Source organism: Scyliorhinus torazame, chromosome 8 (genome assembly GCF_047496885.1).
Source record: "Scyliorhinus torazame isolate Kashiwa2021f chromosome 8, sScyTor2.1, whole genome shotgun sequence".
Lineage (NCBI taxonomy): Eukaryota > Metazoa > Chordata > Chondrichthyes > Carcharhiniformes > Scyliorhinidae > Scyliorhinus > Scyliorhinus torazame.
In genome coordinates, this window is record NC_092714.1 from 28,563,461 (window position 1) to 28,578,437 (window position 14,977).

Consider the following 14,977-nt stretch of genomic DNA (forward strand, 5'->3'; position numbering starts at 1 on the left):
AGGCAGTCCTATATGAATGGGTACAAGTTGTAAAATTGTGGACATCCATTTCCCTCCTTCAAACCTCAGAGCTTGATGAGACACTTTATAAAATTGCAGTTCACTGAGGCCTTGTCCTTTTTAATGTCAGCTTGATGTACGATAATAACCAATTAGCATCTAGTCAATATTTATGTCTGATTCCAACATTTTAAAATAATTTCTACATTCCCCCTCATTAATGTTTTTGTTTTTGTAGAGCGCTGTGGTTTTGCAGCTAGAACCTCCACAAAGAATGATATGAGACTCGACAGAAGAAGACAATGCACACAGGTATTTTCACCTTCATGTTATTCTGGGGTTTTGATGCCAAGACAACTACCAGGAAGCAACTTGAATCTGCAAAACCTCTTGTTTCTCCGCTCACTAAATTTCATTCTTAACATCAAATGGACTAGTGCCCAGTCAAATCAGAGTTCATCTACCAACTAATTCTTAATTTTGCACTGATGGAAAAATTTTGATTTGATTTATGGGTTAAGGGGAAATTTAATAGCGTTGCAAATTATCAAGGATTTGGCTAGAGATGGTGGTGGATAGGTAACCAGTAGACACAGATTTAAGTTGGTTGGCAAAATAGCCAACGGCAGACATGAGGATATTTCTGTGTTCTGATTAATGATCTAAAATGCACTGCCTGGGAGAGTGACAGAAGCAGATCGAATAGTAACTTTAAAGTGGTGAGAGTGGAGGCGAGAGTAGCTATTGGATAACTCTTTCAAAGACTTGACACAGGCACACGAGGCTTAATGGGTGCTTCTGTGCTGTATGATTCAATAATTCATTCTTAGCTCAGGATGGTGTTGGCTGCCTGAGTCAGTCATTTCTTGTCATTTTTACCATATATTGTGGAACAAATCAAAGCTTAATTGGGGTTCTGTTCTTTTCTTAACTAATTTGGTAACCCTAAAACAGTTTCAAGCAAAATAAGCTGAAGCATAATATACTACAATATTGTCTGAATTCAAAGCTGCAACTGAGCTTAACCCCTTAGTCAAGTAATATGAATTGTCTCTGCTGGTTGCAATTAGGAATATAACATTGATCTACTGCTTGGTGGTACTTTTGTGTTAAAATCCAAGTGCAGCACAATGTTACTTGTTGGTGCAGCTGGGTTAGTGAAATTGCAGACTGAGTTTCTATTGGGGAACTGGAGCATTAAGAGACTAGGTAGTTTTAGGTGTCTGGTCTAATGCAAGTTACTGATCCTGCCAGACATCTAATGGAGCCATTGCTGTCAGAGACCCAGGCTGTTTGAAGAAACATGTTGCAGTGAGGAGAATGCCAATGCAGTTGCACAAAACTATTTTATTCAGGAGGTACCTGAAGCATGGAAGATGTTGGCGAAAAGGATTGCCTGCAAAGGACATGGTTGCTTTGATTTTTTGAAATTTGTTTGGAGGTTTTAGATTTTTTCGAACATTGAACATATTTTGGAAGGATATGGCTGCAGGCCTCTTCATTTGGTGGATGGACAATTAAAACAAAGGTCTGGCCTGAAGGGATGAAGAGAAAATGGTTTGTGGTATGCAATATGTTACTAATTGTTTCCCTCACTGCACCTTTTGAATGCTTTATTATAAATTATCCTGACAAAGATGTTAATAGGATTATTGGTATCACTGACCCAAACCAATTAGTAGCACTCTTAAGCAATGGGACTTATTTTACCTGCTGCAGAGGAATCTAAGAATGTTTTGTCTAACAATTACATACTTCCTGAACCATTTTGTAGACCAATAAAAATTGCCTCAAATGCAACGAAACACAATTGCTGTTTTTTGAGTAAAGAACTGGATTCAATGTACAGATGTAACCAGCAGTAAGAATACATCATCAAAAAGATTCAATTTCTAAAAGCAAATACAACAGCTGCTTATTTCTGAATGCATTAAATGCAATAATTTTGACTGGTAAAAGCAGAGGGAAATGGCAATTTTATAAAGGGAAAACCCCACAAATGGTGCCATCTGCCTTTCCCCAACCATATTATTATGCATCTGTTCAAAACAGTTTAGAACCATATCCAAGTTTTTTTTTGTTGTTAAACCAATTTATTCTGGTATGTTTACATAACATACCAATTGAATACTGATCGTGTTCATGGAACCCTACTGTGTAATCTCAAGGGTTTTCCCTAAAGCTTTGCAAGGGTTGTGAGTTTTCAAATGGTATGCACTATATATTTATTTCCTCCATGTTGATCATTAAATATCTCCTCAATGTTTCTGAAGTTTTAAGATTCTTTCTTAGACATTCCAAGTATAAAAACCTTCAAGTAAAGTCAAAAATAACTCGAGATTTTAGTTAAGAATGGTTACAGCACAGGACGCAACCATTCCACTCTGCTGTGTTTTCCCCCTAGCCCTACAATTGTTTTCCTTCAGATGCTAATTGAATTCTCTTTTGAAAGCCGTGATTGAATCTGCCTCCTCCACACTCTCTCAGGCAGTGCGTTCCAGATCCTATCCACTTCTTGTGTAAAATCATTTTATCCCCTCGTTGTCATCTTTTTGTCATTCTCCTTAAAAAAAACCAGTGTCCTCTGGTTCTTGTCACTTGTTTATTTAATAATGAGCTCATTACCTGTTTATTCAGTACAAATTACTGCTGTATATTGTAAAAAGTTTTGTAATGCACCAAGTGCTAATATTTATGCTGTTCGAAAATACCCCACCTCTTGTTAGCTATATGTAGCTATATATTTATTATGGTTGTTGCATGTTCACAGGAGTAGGCCATTCAGCCTATCGAATTTACTCCACCATTCAATACAATCATGGCTGATCAAACACTTCAATGCCTTTTACCTACACTATCCCTCATAACTCTTTATGTTATTGTTAATCAGAAATTTATCAATCTGTACCTTAAAAGCATTCAATGACTGAGCTTCCACAGCCTTCTGGGGTAGAAAATTCCAAACATTCACAACCCTCTGTTTACAGAAATTCCTCCTAATTTTGGTCCCAAGTGCCCCTTATTTTGAAATTGTGCCCCCTGGTTCTAGACTCCCCAACCAAGGGCAACATTATGCCTGCATCTACCCTGTCTATTCATCTAAAAGTATTTTGTAGGTTTCAATGAGATCATCTCTCATTCTTCGACACTCTAGAGAATACAGGCCCAGTGTACCCAATCTCTCTTCAGATAAAGACAACCCCGCCATCCCCAGAACAAGTCTGGTGAACCTTGGTTGCACTCCCTCTATGGCAAATCTGGATTTTGTTTTTGAAAGCTTGTGTTACTCTTTTAGTTATTGGGGCATAGATGTTGCTGACTTAGCTACATTTGTTGTTCATCTCTGCCTGCCATTGGGAAAGGTGTTGGTGATTGTGCTCCCACAATGGTACTCCATATTCTTTTAGAATTCCCTATTTATTCTGAAATAAAGAATGATGATGTATGTCTAGGAATGATGATGTGTGACTTGGAATGAAGTATAAAGATCATGGTGTTATTACAACATTGCTACTTGTGATGGTAGAGACTGCATGGGAAGCCATCGCTGTTGGAGCCACATTTGTTGCACTATATCCAGTATATCAAACAACTGCAGCCATTGTACTCTGGTTGTGGAGGTGTTGGATATTGAGCCCACTAATGGTGTCAAACGTTTTTGAGTGTTGTACATCCATCTAGGGGACTGGTAACACCCCACCTTCAACCTTAAACCTGGTTGATGAAGATGGGGTTTGAGAGTTCAGGACATAGCCGTGAATCCAACCTCCTACCCTTGCAGTCAGAATTTGTATGTCTGATCTAGTTAAGCTTCTGGTCATTGGTGACCCTCAATGTTGAATAATAATAATCACTTATTGTCACAAGTAGGCTTCAATGAAGTTACTGGAAGGTCCCTGAGATGGCTGTGCTTTCTAATCAAAATTGCCATTACCCAGCCAATATGTTATCTGTTATTCATGTTATTCGTCCTGCTGTCGGCTGGCATGGACTGCTCCATTATTGGAGAGGTTGTGTCTGGAAATAGAATTCCAGGTTAAGCTGGGAATTTATTGGTGACTTAAAATGAGTGGCCCCGAATACAAAAGTTGCAAAATCTCAATACAGCCAGAATTTGTCATGTGAACTATTTACTTTTACTGTGATTGAACTCATCCATCATCACTTTGGAGAATGTCCAGTTGAAGAGTGGGCTTTGATTTTATACCTATAAAGACGGCACAATAACTGTAGAAGAATAAGTATAATCTCACTGTTGTCCCTCCTCTGCTAATGAGTGTTTTGTGCGGTGTTGAAACATTACATCAGCAAACTCTAAAGGCGATTGTTATTTTCTCATTTTTCTGCAAGTGACTAATTTCTAATACTTAAGTATGATTTGCTAGTGCATTTAATGTTGAGAGCAAGTCTTGATCTCTGCATCACTCACTACTAGTAACATTTGTGGATACAAGTCAGTCGGATACCTGCCATGTACCTTGTAATATAAATTCACTACACAAGTAGTTTAACTTATAACTATTGATAAAGACATTTGGGTTAACCGTATCCATCATGGTACAATCTGCTAGATAAAGAATCAATTTTAAATACATTTTTGTGAATTGATTATTTTAATACTGGAACAAATGGGAAATGCAAACTCCCATGCAAGATTGCAGGTTTGTCATGAAAACGTATATATGGCTCAAATATGAGGAAAAGCCAATGGAACGTTCTAATGCTTGCACAAGTGTACTTCAACAGAAGACAGAAAATTTGTGTGGATATTTTAAAGTAAATGTGTATTTATTTTCTACGTTCATTATTTACATTAATATCCAGTAAGTTGATTTTTCCCATTGGAAGATGGAAGTACTGCCTTGTTTAATCATGTTGAAAGTTAAAGTTGATCTTGTTGAATTCTTATGCCACGAGCTTCCTGAACAAATTGCTGATTTTCAGTGATTTGTTGCTCCATTTTAAGTATATTTCTTCACTAAATTTCCCTTTGTGTTTTTCTGGTGAAGGCAGCATTGGTTGCATGAGTGGTGATATCTTTTCATGACTTAAACTTTTGGGCACAAGTGAAGAAATGTTGAAGGATTTTTATTGTTTGTTCAATGCTAGTGAGTCTGTAGATCAGAGACTAGCTCTGTCTTCCATGGCCTCTCCGATGAGTACAAGACAGTGAGCTGTCATAGAGGTCTAAAGCACAGAAAAAACCCTCCGGCCAATCCCGACTGCTCCGCTCAAAAACAACCACCTAACTATTCTTATCCCATTTTTCAGTACTTGAACCCATAACTTTGCATGCCTTGGCATCGCAAGTGCACATCAAAATAGTTCTTAAATGTTATGAGGGTCTGTGCCTCCACCACCCTTTCAGGCAGAGAGTTCCAAGCTCTCACCACCCTCTGGTGAAAAGAGTTTTCCTCACACCCCTCTAAACCTCCTGTCCCTTCCCTTAAATCTATAACCCCTGGTTGTTGATCCCTCTACCAAGGGAAGAAGTTTCTTTCTGTGTACTCTCTCTGTGCCCTCATAATTTTATACATCTCAATCATGTCCCTCCTCAGCTCCAAGGAAAACAACCCCAGTCCGGGGCAGGTGTGACCTGTATAAGAAGGACGGGTTGCATCTAAACCGGAGAGGCATAAATATCCTGGCCGCGAGGTTTGCTACGGGAGGGTTTAAACTAGTATGGCAGGGGGGTGGGCACGGGAGCAATAGGTCAGAAGGTGAGAGCATTGAGGGAGAACTAGGGAATAGGGATAGTGTGGCTCTGAGGCAGAGCAGACAGGGAGAAGTTGCTGAACACAGCGGGTCTGGTGGCCTGAAGTGCATACGTTTTAATGCAAGGAGCATTACGGGTAAGGCAGATGAACTTAGAGCTTGGATTAGTACTTGGAACTATGATGTTGTTGCCATTACAGAGACCTGGTTGAGGGAAGGGCAGGATTGGCAGCTAAACGTTCCAGGATTTAGATGTTTCAGGCGGGATAGAGGGGGATGTAAAAGGGGAGGTGGAGTTGCGCTACTTGTTCGGGAGAATATCACAGCTGTACTGCGAGAGGACACCTCAGAGGGCAGTGAGGCTATATGGGTAGAGATCAGGAATAAGAAGGGTGCAGTCACAATGTTGGGGGTATACTACAGGCCTCCCAACAGCCAGCGGGAGATAGAGGAGCAAATAGGTAGACAGATTTTGGAAAAGAGTAACAACAACAGGGTTGTGGTGATGGGAGACTTCAACTTCCCCAATATTGACTGGGACTCACTTAATGCCAGGGGCTTAGACGGGGCGGAGTTTGTAAGGAGCATCCAGGAGGGCTTCTTAACACAGTATGTAGACAGTCCAACTAGGGAAGGGGCGGTACTGGACCTGGTATTGGGGAATGAGCCCGGCCAGGTGGTAGATGTTTCAGTAGGGGAGCATTTCGGTAACAGTGACCACAATTCAGTAAGTTTTAAAGTACTGGTGGACAAGGATAAGAGTGGGGGTGAGGATGAATGTGCAAAATTGGGGGAAGGCTAATTATAACAATATTAGGCGGGAACTGAAGAACATAGATTGGGGGCGGGTGTTTGAGGGCAAATCAACATCTGACATGTGGGAGGTTTTCAAGTGGCAGTTGAAAGGAATACAGGACCGGCATGTTCCTGTGAGGAAGAAAGATAAATACGGCAATTTTCGGGAACCTTGGATGACGAGTGATATTGTAGGCCTCGTCAAAAAGAAAAAGGAGGCATTTGTCAGGGCTAAAAGGCTGGGAACAGACGAAGCCTGCGTGGAATATAAGGAAAGTAGGAAGGAACTTAAGCAAGGAGTCAGGAGGGCTAGAAGGGGTCACGAAAAGTCATTGGCAAATAGGGTTAAGGAAAATCCCAAGGCTTTTTACACGTACATAAAAAGCAAGAGGGTAGCCAGGGAAAGGATTGGCCCACTGAAGGATAGGCAAGGGAATCTATGTGTGGAGCCAGAGGAAATGGGCGAGGTACTAAATGAATACTTTGCCTCAGTATTCACCAAAGAGAAGGAATTGGTAGATGTTGAGTCTGGAGAAGGGTGTGTAGATAGCCTGGGTCACATTGTGATCCAAAAAGACGAGGTGTTGGGTGTCTTAAAAAATATTAAGGTAGATAAGTCCGCAGGGCCTGATGGGATCTACCCCAGAATACTGAAGGAGGCTGGAGAGGAAATTGCTGAGGCCTTGACAGAAATCTTTGGATCCTCGCTGTCTTCAGGGGATGTCCCGGAGGACTGGAGAATAGCCAATGTTGTTCCTCTGTTTAAGAAGGGTAGCAAGGATAATCCCGGGAACTACAGGCCGGTGAGCCTTACTTCAGTGGTAGGGAAATTACTGGAGAGAATTCTTCGAGACAGGATCTACTCCCATTTGGAAGCAAATGGACGTATTAGTGAGAGGCAGCATGGTTTTGTGAAGGGGAGGTCATGTCTCACTAACTTGATAGAGTTTTTCGAGGAGGTCACTAAGATGATTGATGCAGGTAGGGCAGTAGATGTTGTCTATATGGACTTCAGTAAGGCCTTTGACAAGGTCCCTCATGGTAGACTATTACAAAAGGTGAAGTTACACGGGTTCAGGGGTGAACTGGCAAGGTGGATACAGAACTGGCTAGGCCATAGAAGGCAGAGAGTAGCAATGGAGGGATGCTTTTCTAATTGGAGGGCTGTGACCAGTGGTGTTCCACAGGGATCAGTGCTGGGACCTTTGCTCTTTGTAGTATATATAAATGATTTGGAGGAAAATGTAACCGGTCTGATTAGTAAGTTTGCAGACGACACAAAGGTTGGTGGAATTGCGGATAGCGATGAGGACTGTCGGAGGATACAGCAGGATTTAGATTGTCTGGAGACTTGGGCGGAGAGATGGCAGATGGAGTTTAATCCGGACAAATGTGAGGTAATGCATTTTGGAAGGTCTAATGCAGGTAGGGAATATACAGTGAATGGTAGAACTCTCAAGAGTATTGAAAGTCAAAGAGATCTAGGTGTACAGGTCCACAGGTCACTGAAAGGGGCAACACAGGTGGAGAAGGTAGTCAAGAAGGCATACGGCATGCTTGCCTTCATTGGCCGGGGCATTGAGTATAAGAATTGGCAAGTCATGTTGCAGCTGTATAGAACCTTAGTTAGGCCACACTTGGAGTATAGTGTTCAATTCTGGTCGCCACACTACCAGAAGGATGTGGAGGCTTTAGAGAGGGTGCAGAAGAGATTTACCAGAATGTTGCCTGGTATGGAGGGCATTAGCTATGAGGAGCGGTTGAATAAACTCGGTTTGTTCTCACTGGAACGAAGGAGGTTGAGGGGAGACCTGATAGAGGTATACAAAATTATGAGGGGCATAGACAGAGTGGATAGTCAGAGGCTTTTCCCCAGGGTAGAGGGGTCAATTACTAGGGGGCACAGGTTTAAGGTGAGAGGGGCAAGGTTTAGTGTAGATGTACGAGGCAAGTTTTTTACGCAGAGGGTAGTGGGTGCCTGGAACTCGCTGCCGGAGGAGGTAGTGGAAGCAGGGACGATAGGGACATTCAAGGGGCGTCTTGACAAATATATGAATAGGATGGGAATAGAAGGATACGGACCCAGGAAGTGTAGAAGATTGTAGTTTAGTCGGGCAGTATGGTCGGCACGGGCTTGGAGGGCCGAAGGGCCTGTTCCTGTGCTGTACGTTTCTTTGTTCTTTGTTTGTTCTATCCAATCTCTCTTCATTACTAAAAGTCTCCAGCCCAGGCAACATCCTGGTGTATATCCTTTCCTGTGCTGTCACATCCCTCCTATAATGTGGATTGCATAAGAATCTTTATTAGTGTCACAAGTAGGCTTACATTAACATTGCAATGATGTTACTGTGAAAATCCCCTAGTCTGCACACTCCGGCACCTATTCGGGTACACTGAGGGAGAATTCAGAATGTCCAATTCACTTAAGCACGTCTTTCGGGACTTGTGGGAGGAAACTGGAGCACCTGGAGAAAACCGACGCAGACACGGGGAGAACGTGCAGACAGTGACCCAAACCGGGAATCGAACCCGGGTCCCTGGTGCTTTGAAGCAACAGTGCTAACCACTGTGCTACTGTGCCGTCCACAGAGAACTGCAGGGTGTTACTGCTGTGATGTCGGGGACATAGATTTAAGCAATATTGTGAAGATGAATTTATGTGTCACGTTACCCTCAAGATTTTGGGTACCAGCTTTGGTTCCCAATGTATGAATCAAAATCAAGTGGGCCCTACTTCAGAGACTTGAGCAGATAATCTAGGGTGCAGTGCAGTGCAGTAATGACGACGTGCTGTATCATTGAACGTGCTAACTTTCAGATCAAATGCTAACCTGAGATACCTTCTCAGGAAGGAGTAAAAGATCCTCTGGCAATATTTGAAGTTCAGGAAATTCTCCATGTCCTTGACGAAGATGTCCCATCAAACAAATGTTTTTCATGTGAAGTTAGTGTCACAAAAATGAAATGAAATGAAATGAAAATCGCTTATTGTCACAAAGTAGGCTTCAATGAAGTTACTGTGAAAAGCCCCTAGTCGCCACATTCCGGCGCCTGTTCGGTGAGGCTGGTACGGGAATTGAACTGTGCTGCTGGCTTGTCTTGGTCTGCTTTCAAAGCCAGCGATTGAGCTGTGTGCTAAACCAGCACAATTTGGACCTGCAACCCAAAAACAATGTGGGGATTGAGTAGCCAAAAGTCTGTTTTTTTCATGGTGTTGTTGAACAAAATCTAGCCATCTTCTTGAGCAATGCCATTGGAAATCTTTTGTGACCATTTTGATTGTGATGAGGGGGTCTTAACATTAACCAGCATGTTATTGTTAGTGGAGCAAGATATTGTCATAGACATAGAACTTACAGTGCAGAAGGAGGCCATTCAGCCCATCGAGTCTGCACTGGTCCTTGGAAAGAACACCCCATTTAAGCTCACACCTCCACCCCATACCCGTAACCCAGCATCCCCTTCCAACCCCATTGGACACTAAGGGCAATTTAGCATGGCCAATCCACCTAACCTGCACGTCTTTGGACTGTGGGATGAAACTGGAGCACCCAGAGGAAACCCGCAGACACGGGGAGAATGTGCAGACTCCGCACAGACAGTGACCCAAGTTGGGAATCGACTTGGGCCCTGGAGCTGTGAGGCGACAGTGCGAACCGCTGGGCTACCGTGCCGCCTCAAGTGAGTCCCTCGGTTTCTTTTCCATGCGTAGCTTTGACATTTTCAGAGTGCTCTTCTGTGGGGATACATTACTGCAATCTGCCGACAAAGAAGAACTTGTAGGGGTGTACTTAACATTTTTAAGATACTGTATTTGTTAAAAGATTAGGTTAAAGGCGTACTACTTCTGCCAGGTTTATAATGATTTTCAAAGATGCTACACTATTTTATGCCAAATGTAAACTCAATTGTCTGTTCTGCCTTAGAATATGATACTACCACTGTAAGCCTGCAATGATAGTTCAGCTATTCCAGCACCATTTTGCAGTTTCCATACTTATATACGAGCATTGTGATACCAATGTATTCTATCACTGCATGTTACAATATTGGATCATTTTTGTTAATTCTGTACTGGATTAATGAGTACTATTTGTATGGCATCAGTAAACATTTTTTTAATGGTGTGCTTTCCCTTGGACAGAGAACAAAGTGCCACATACAATAAATTTTGAAATAACTGAAATGAAAATGCCACCATGATGTGGTTGTGTAACCCTAGCCAGGAAAACATATACAAATGCTCATCAAGCTTTTTTACAGCTTGCTGAGAAAGGTGTGAGAATCATGACTCCAAACATATAAATTTTGATTCGTATGTCTATTTTCACGGCACAATTTTGCAGTGAATTTAATGTTTTACTGGTGGTTTGCAGTCTGTAATTGGGGTTCTATGTATGTGCATAGTATATATAGTTTATTCTGGTAAAAATTGTGAATATTCTCCTTTTGTATTTTTGCTGGCTCCATACTGGTTATTTCAGGGGTTAAAAGCAGCTTGGAATTATGACAAAGCATAATTTTCACTTGTTTACCTCTTGTTTTCCTATTGGGCACAAGTAGGCGGCTGTACCCTAGCAACAGAAGTATGTTATTAACATATCTCTCTGTGATTTGACCAACAAGTTTGAAAGGCAGCCAATCATCTGGTGCGATTGCTGTGGTAGGCTATGCTAATTAGATGCTGTTGCTGGGATCAGGGTGGCTACTTTGTGCAGTTCTGCTGCATTGTGTTGCCTGGCAGAGACGTTGATAAATGAGTAGTTAATAATCTGCAACGTTCCTGCTTTCTGCAAGCAGGCGGAGATTTAAAAAGTAGGATTGTGAAGATCCAACTGCAGGGCAAATGTTTTTAGAAGCTATGTTTATAGACCACGGCCAAGCTTCCGAATAACAGTATTGAAAGTTTAAGCAAACATTTATTTCTGTATCAGGGAGGAGAGTGAAAGCATATTGAAGTTTATTTTTTAAAGGCTAAATTTAACAAACAGTAAGTTTGTGTTTGCTTCAGCCAAGCTTACACCTCATTTAAAAAATATTTTTCAGAACCATGAAGTGCTTTCTGATGAAAATATGTTCATGATTTATTTAAGTGATCACTATTGTGGATTTTGAATTTCTGCTGCAAACTTTATTCCTCCTTAGTCTTTATGTGCTTATTTTTTACATAGAACATACAGTGCAGAAGGAGGCCATTAGGCCCATCGAGTCTGCACCGACCCACTTAAGCCCTCACTTCCACCCTATCCCTGTAACCCAGTAACCCCTCCTAACCTTTTATGGTCACCAAGGTCAATTTATTATGGCCAATCCACCTAACCCGCACGTCTTTTAACTGTGTTAATGTTAATGCTGTGTTCCGAGCTGGAAGGATTGTGGTGCCTCAAGCATGCTTGCACACATTTTGAGTTGAAAAGAAAGTGAACTTTCATTTCTATATCACCTTTCATAAGTTCAGGGTACCCAAAGTACTTTCACAGGCATTAAAGTTCTTTTTAAATGTAGTGACCCAATATTCCCTCTGAGCTGTGCGGTGCGCTGTCATGTTGGACACAAGCAACCCTCCTTTTTAAGTTACCTGCATACGCAGCTCCTGTCGGTCTTAAAAGGGCCATACAGTGCATTAAGCTGACCGCACACCGCATAAAATAGATCTCCTGAACAATAGTGACAAAGGTAAACTTTCCCCCTCATCCTTCTTGACCTGTCTGCAACCTTTGGCGCGGTTGACCATATCTTCCCCCTCCAATGCACCTCCACTGTTGTGCAGCTGTGTAGGACTTCTCTCATCTTGTTCCATTCTTAACTATTTAATTGTAGCCATTGAATCATTTGGAATGGCTTCTCTTCCTGCTGCCACACTGTTTTCATGGTGCTTCCCATTGACCTAACTTTGGCTCCTCTTGTTTCTCATCTACTTTACACTTCTCATCCCCATGTTCAAATCCCACCACGACCTTGTTACCCCTGATCTCTGCATTCTGCTCCAACCCCACAACACTCAGATATCTGGCCTCTTAAGCACCCTCAGTTTTAATCACTTCACCATTGCTGGTCTTGCTTTGGAATTCCCTCACTACTTTATTCACTTCTCTACCTTGCTTTCCTCCAAGACAGTTCTTAAAGCTTTTGGTCATCTGATGTATCTTCTTTTGAGACTTGATGTCACCTTTTGTTTTGTAATGCTCTTGTTACAGCACGGACGGTGACCATTCATCTCATTGTGTCCGTGCTGGCTCTTCTAAGAAGCAATTAACATCCTGATGTAAACCCCCACCCTCTCCTCTCATTGCTGCACTGTCTTCCTTTTCAGATATTTAAAAAAATTAGAAAATATACAGCACAAAAGAAGTCCTCTCGTTCATGTGTATACTGGCTGAAAGACGAACCTTCCTAGCCTAATCCCATTTCCCAGCACTTGGTTCGTAGCCGCGGAGGTTACAACACTTCAGGTGCACGTTAAACACCGGTTTCCTCCCACAAGTCCCAAAAGACGTGCTTGTTAGGTGAATTGGACATTCTGAATTCTCCTTCAGTGTACTTGAACAGGTGCCGGAGTGTGGCGACTAATGGACTTACACGGTAATTTTATTGAAACTTTAATGTATTCTCTGCATGGTTGCGTGGGTTTCACCCCCACAACCCAAAAGATGTGCAGGTTAGGCGTTAATGTCAGCCTACCTGTAACACTAATAAAGATTATTATTATTAAATGAGTTGAGGGTTTCTGCCTCTACTATCCTTTTAGGCAGTGAGTTGTTGACCCTTATCTCTCCCTGGGTGGAAACATTTTTTTCCTCAACTCCTCTAATCCTTTGACCAATTATTTTAATTCTATGCCCCCTTGCCATTGACCTCTCTGCTAAGGGAAGTAGGCCCTTCCTAACCACTCTTTCCAGGCTCCTCACAACCTTGTAAGCTTCAAACATATCTCCTCTCAGCCTCCTCTGTTCCAAGGAGAAAAACCCCAGCCTATCTAATCTTTTCTCATAGCTGCAATTATCCAGACAAGGCAACATCCTCTAAAATCTCTTTTGTATCCTCTCTGGTGGATCATTTCTGTAATGAAGTGATAGCTTCAGCATAACTGTCCTGCTTTAATAGACCATGTCTCGGCTGATAAAGCCGTCTTAACCATTTTATTGACTTCACTCTATGGTTTTTCTCTTCCTCTACACCTCTGTGTCCTCCCATTTATTGTGCATTTCTTAAACTTGCTTGAACGTGTGCTTTTCTGGGTTGAATTCCATTTGTCACTTTGCTTAGCTGACCTTTTTAAAAAAAAATTTAGAGTACCCAATTCATTTTCCCCAATTAAGTGGCAATTTAGCGTGGCCAATTCACCTACCCTGCACATCTTTGGGTTGTGGGGGCGAAACCCATGCAAACACGGGGAGAATGTGCAAACTCCACACAGACAGTGACCCAGAGCCGGGATCGAACCTGGGACCTCGGTGCCGTGAGGTAGCAAAGCTAACCCACTGCGCCACTGTGCTGCCCTGCTTAGCTGACCTGATATCTTGTTGCAGTCTGCAGGTTCCCTCACTTCCCCCCCCCTCGATCAACCACATGGCCAATTTTTGTGTTGTCTGCAAACCTTTTGACAATGCACCCCATATTTAAGTCCAACTCGTTAACGAATACCACAAAAAGCAGGAGTTCTCACCCTGATCCCTGCTAAACTCCACTGGAACCAGCTTTCCAGTCGCAAAAATATTCATCAACAATTACTCTTTGGTTTCCTGCCATTGAGTCAATTTTGTATCCAGCCTGCTGCATCCCCCTGGATCGTATAGGCTTTTACTTTTATTATCATCATACAATATATATATGAATATGAATGTGAAGCCACCAGAGTTCCAAAATTATTTGGTTTTGCAGCCAGGTTCTATATGCACTTAGAGTGATGATAAAACCCAGAGAGGCAATAGAAATCAGTTGAAAACACGATAGGTATTTATTTAGGCTTGGGATGAGGGAAAGTGTATCTTTAAACCAGATAAGGTGTTAAACAGATGGATGAGTGGTAGCTGAATATGAAAGAGTGTAAGATACTGCAGGTTGGAAGAAATAATGGATCACATTCTTTCCAGTGTTCGATGTGGTATGGTGACATTGAAGAGTGTAGTAGACTTGAGGAGCAATGATCAATAAAGTGTGTGTAATGCTCAGTTCTGCTGCTGAATCAGTACAATAGAGAAAAAAAAAGGAAAAAAAATTGGTTCCCTGTTTCTGAACCTTCATTGCTTTAATAAACAAACTGGGCAATGTGTCTGAACACACTTTCCAAATTGTTCAGTGTAAACCAAGCAGAGTCTGAGATTTGAACAAGACTAATTTTTAACCAGATGATAAATTAAAGGTGTTTGAAACTCTCTTGTTCTTCCTAAAACAGTTGACTCACTCTTGAGGCCCCCCCCCCCCCGGCTGCACCAATACCTTATGCCATCTTTCGGCCAACTACACC

General features: G+C 42.0%; 1 protein-coding gene across 5 annotated transcripts in view; it reads left to right on the forward strand.

Moving 5' to 3' along the window:
• Nucleotides 1–14,977, forward strand: part of LOC140427708 (dual specificity tyrosine-phosphorylation-regulated kinase 1A) — a 168,821-nt gene that overhangs the window by 72,208 nt on the left and 81,636 nt on the right. For all 5 annotated transcript variants that reach the window (XM_072513232.1, XM_072513235.1, XM_072513236.1 and 2 more), the window contains exon 2: nucleotides 239–312. In XM_072513232.1, the coding sequence (XP_072369333.1) occupies nucleotides 303–312 (10 nt within the window). In that variant the 5' untranslated portion in view covers nucleotides 239–302. The remainder of the gene's footprint in view (nucleotides 1–238; nucleotides 313–14,977) is intronic.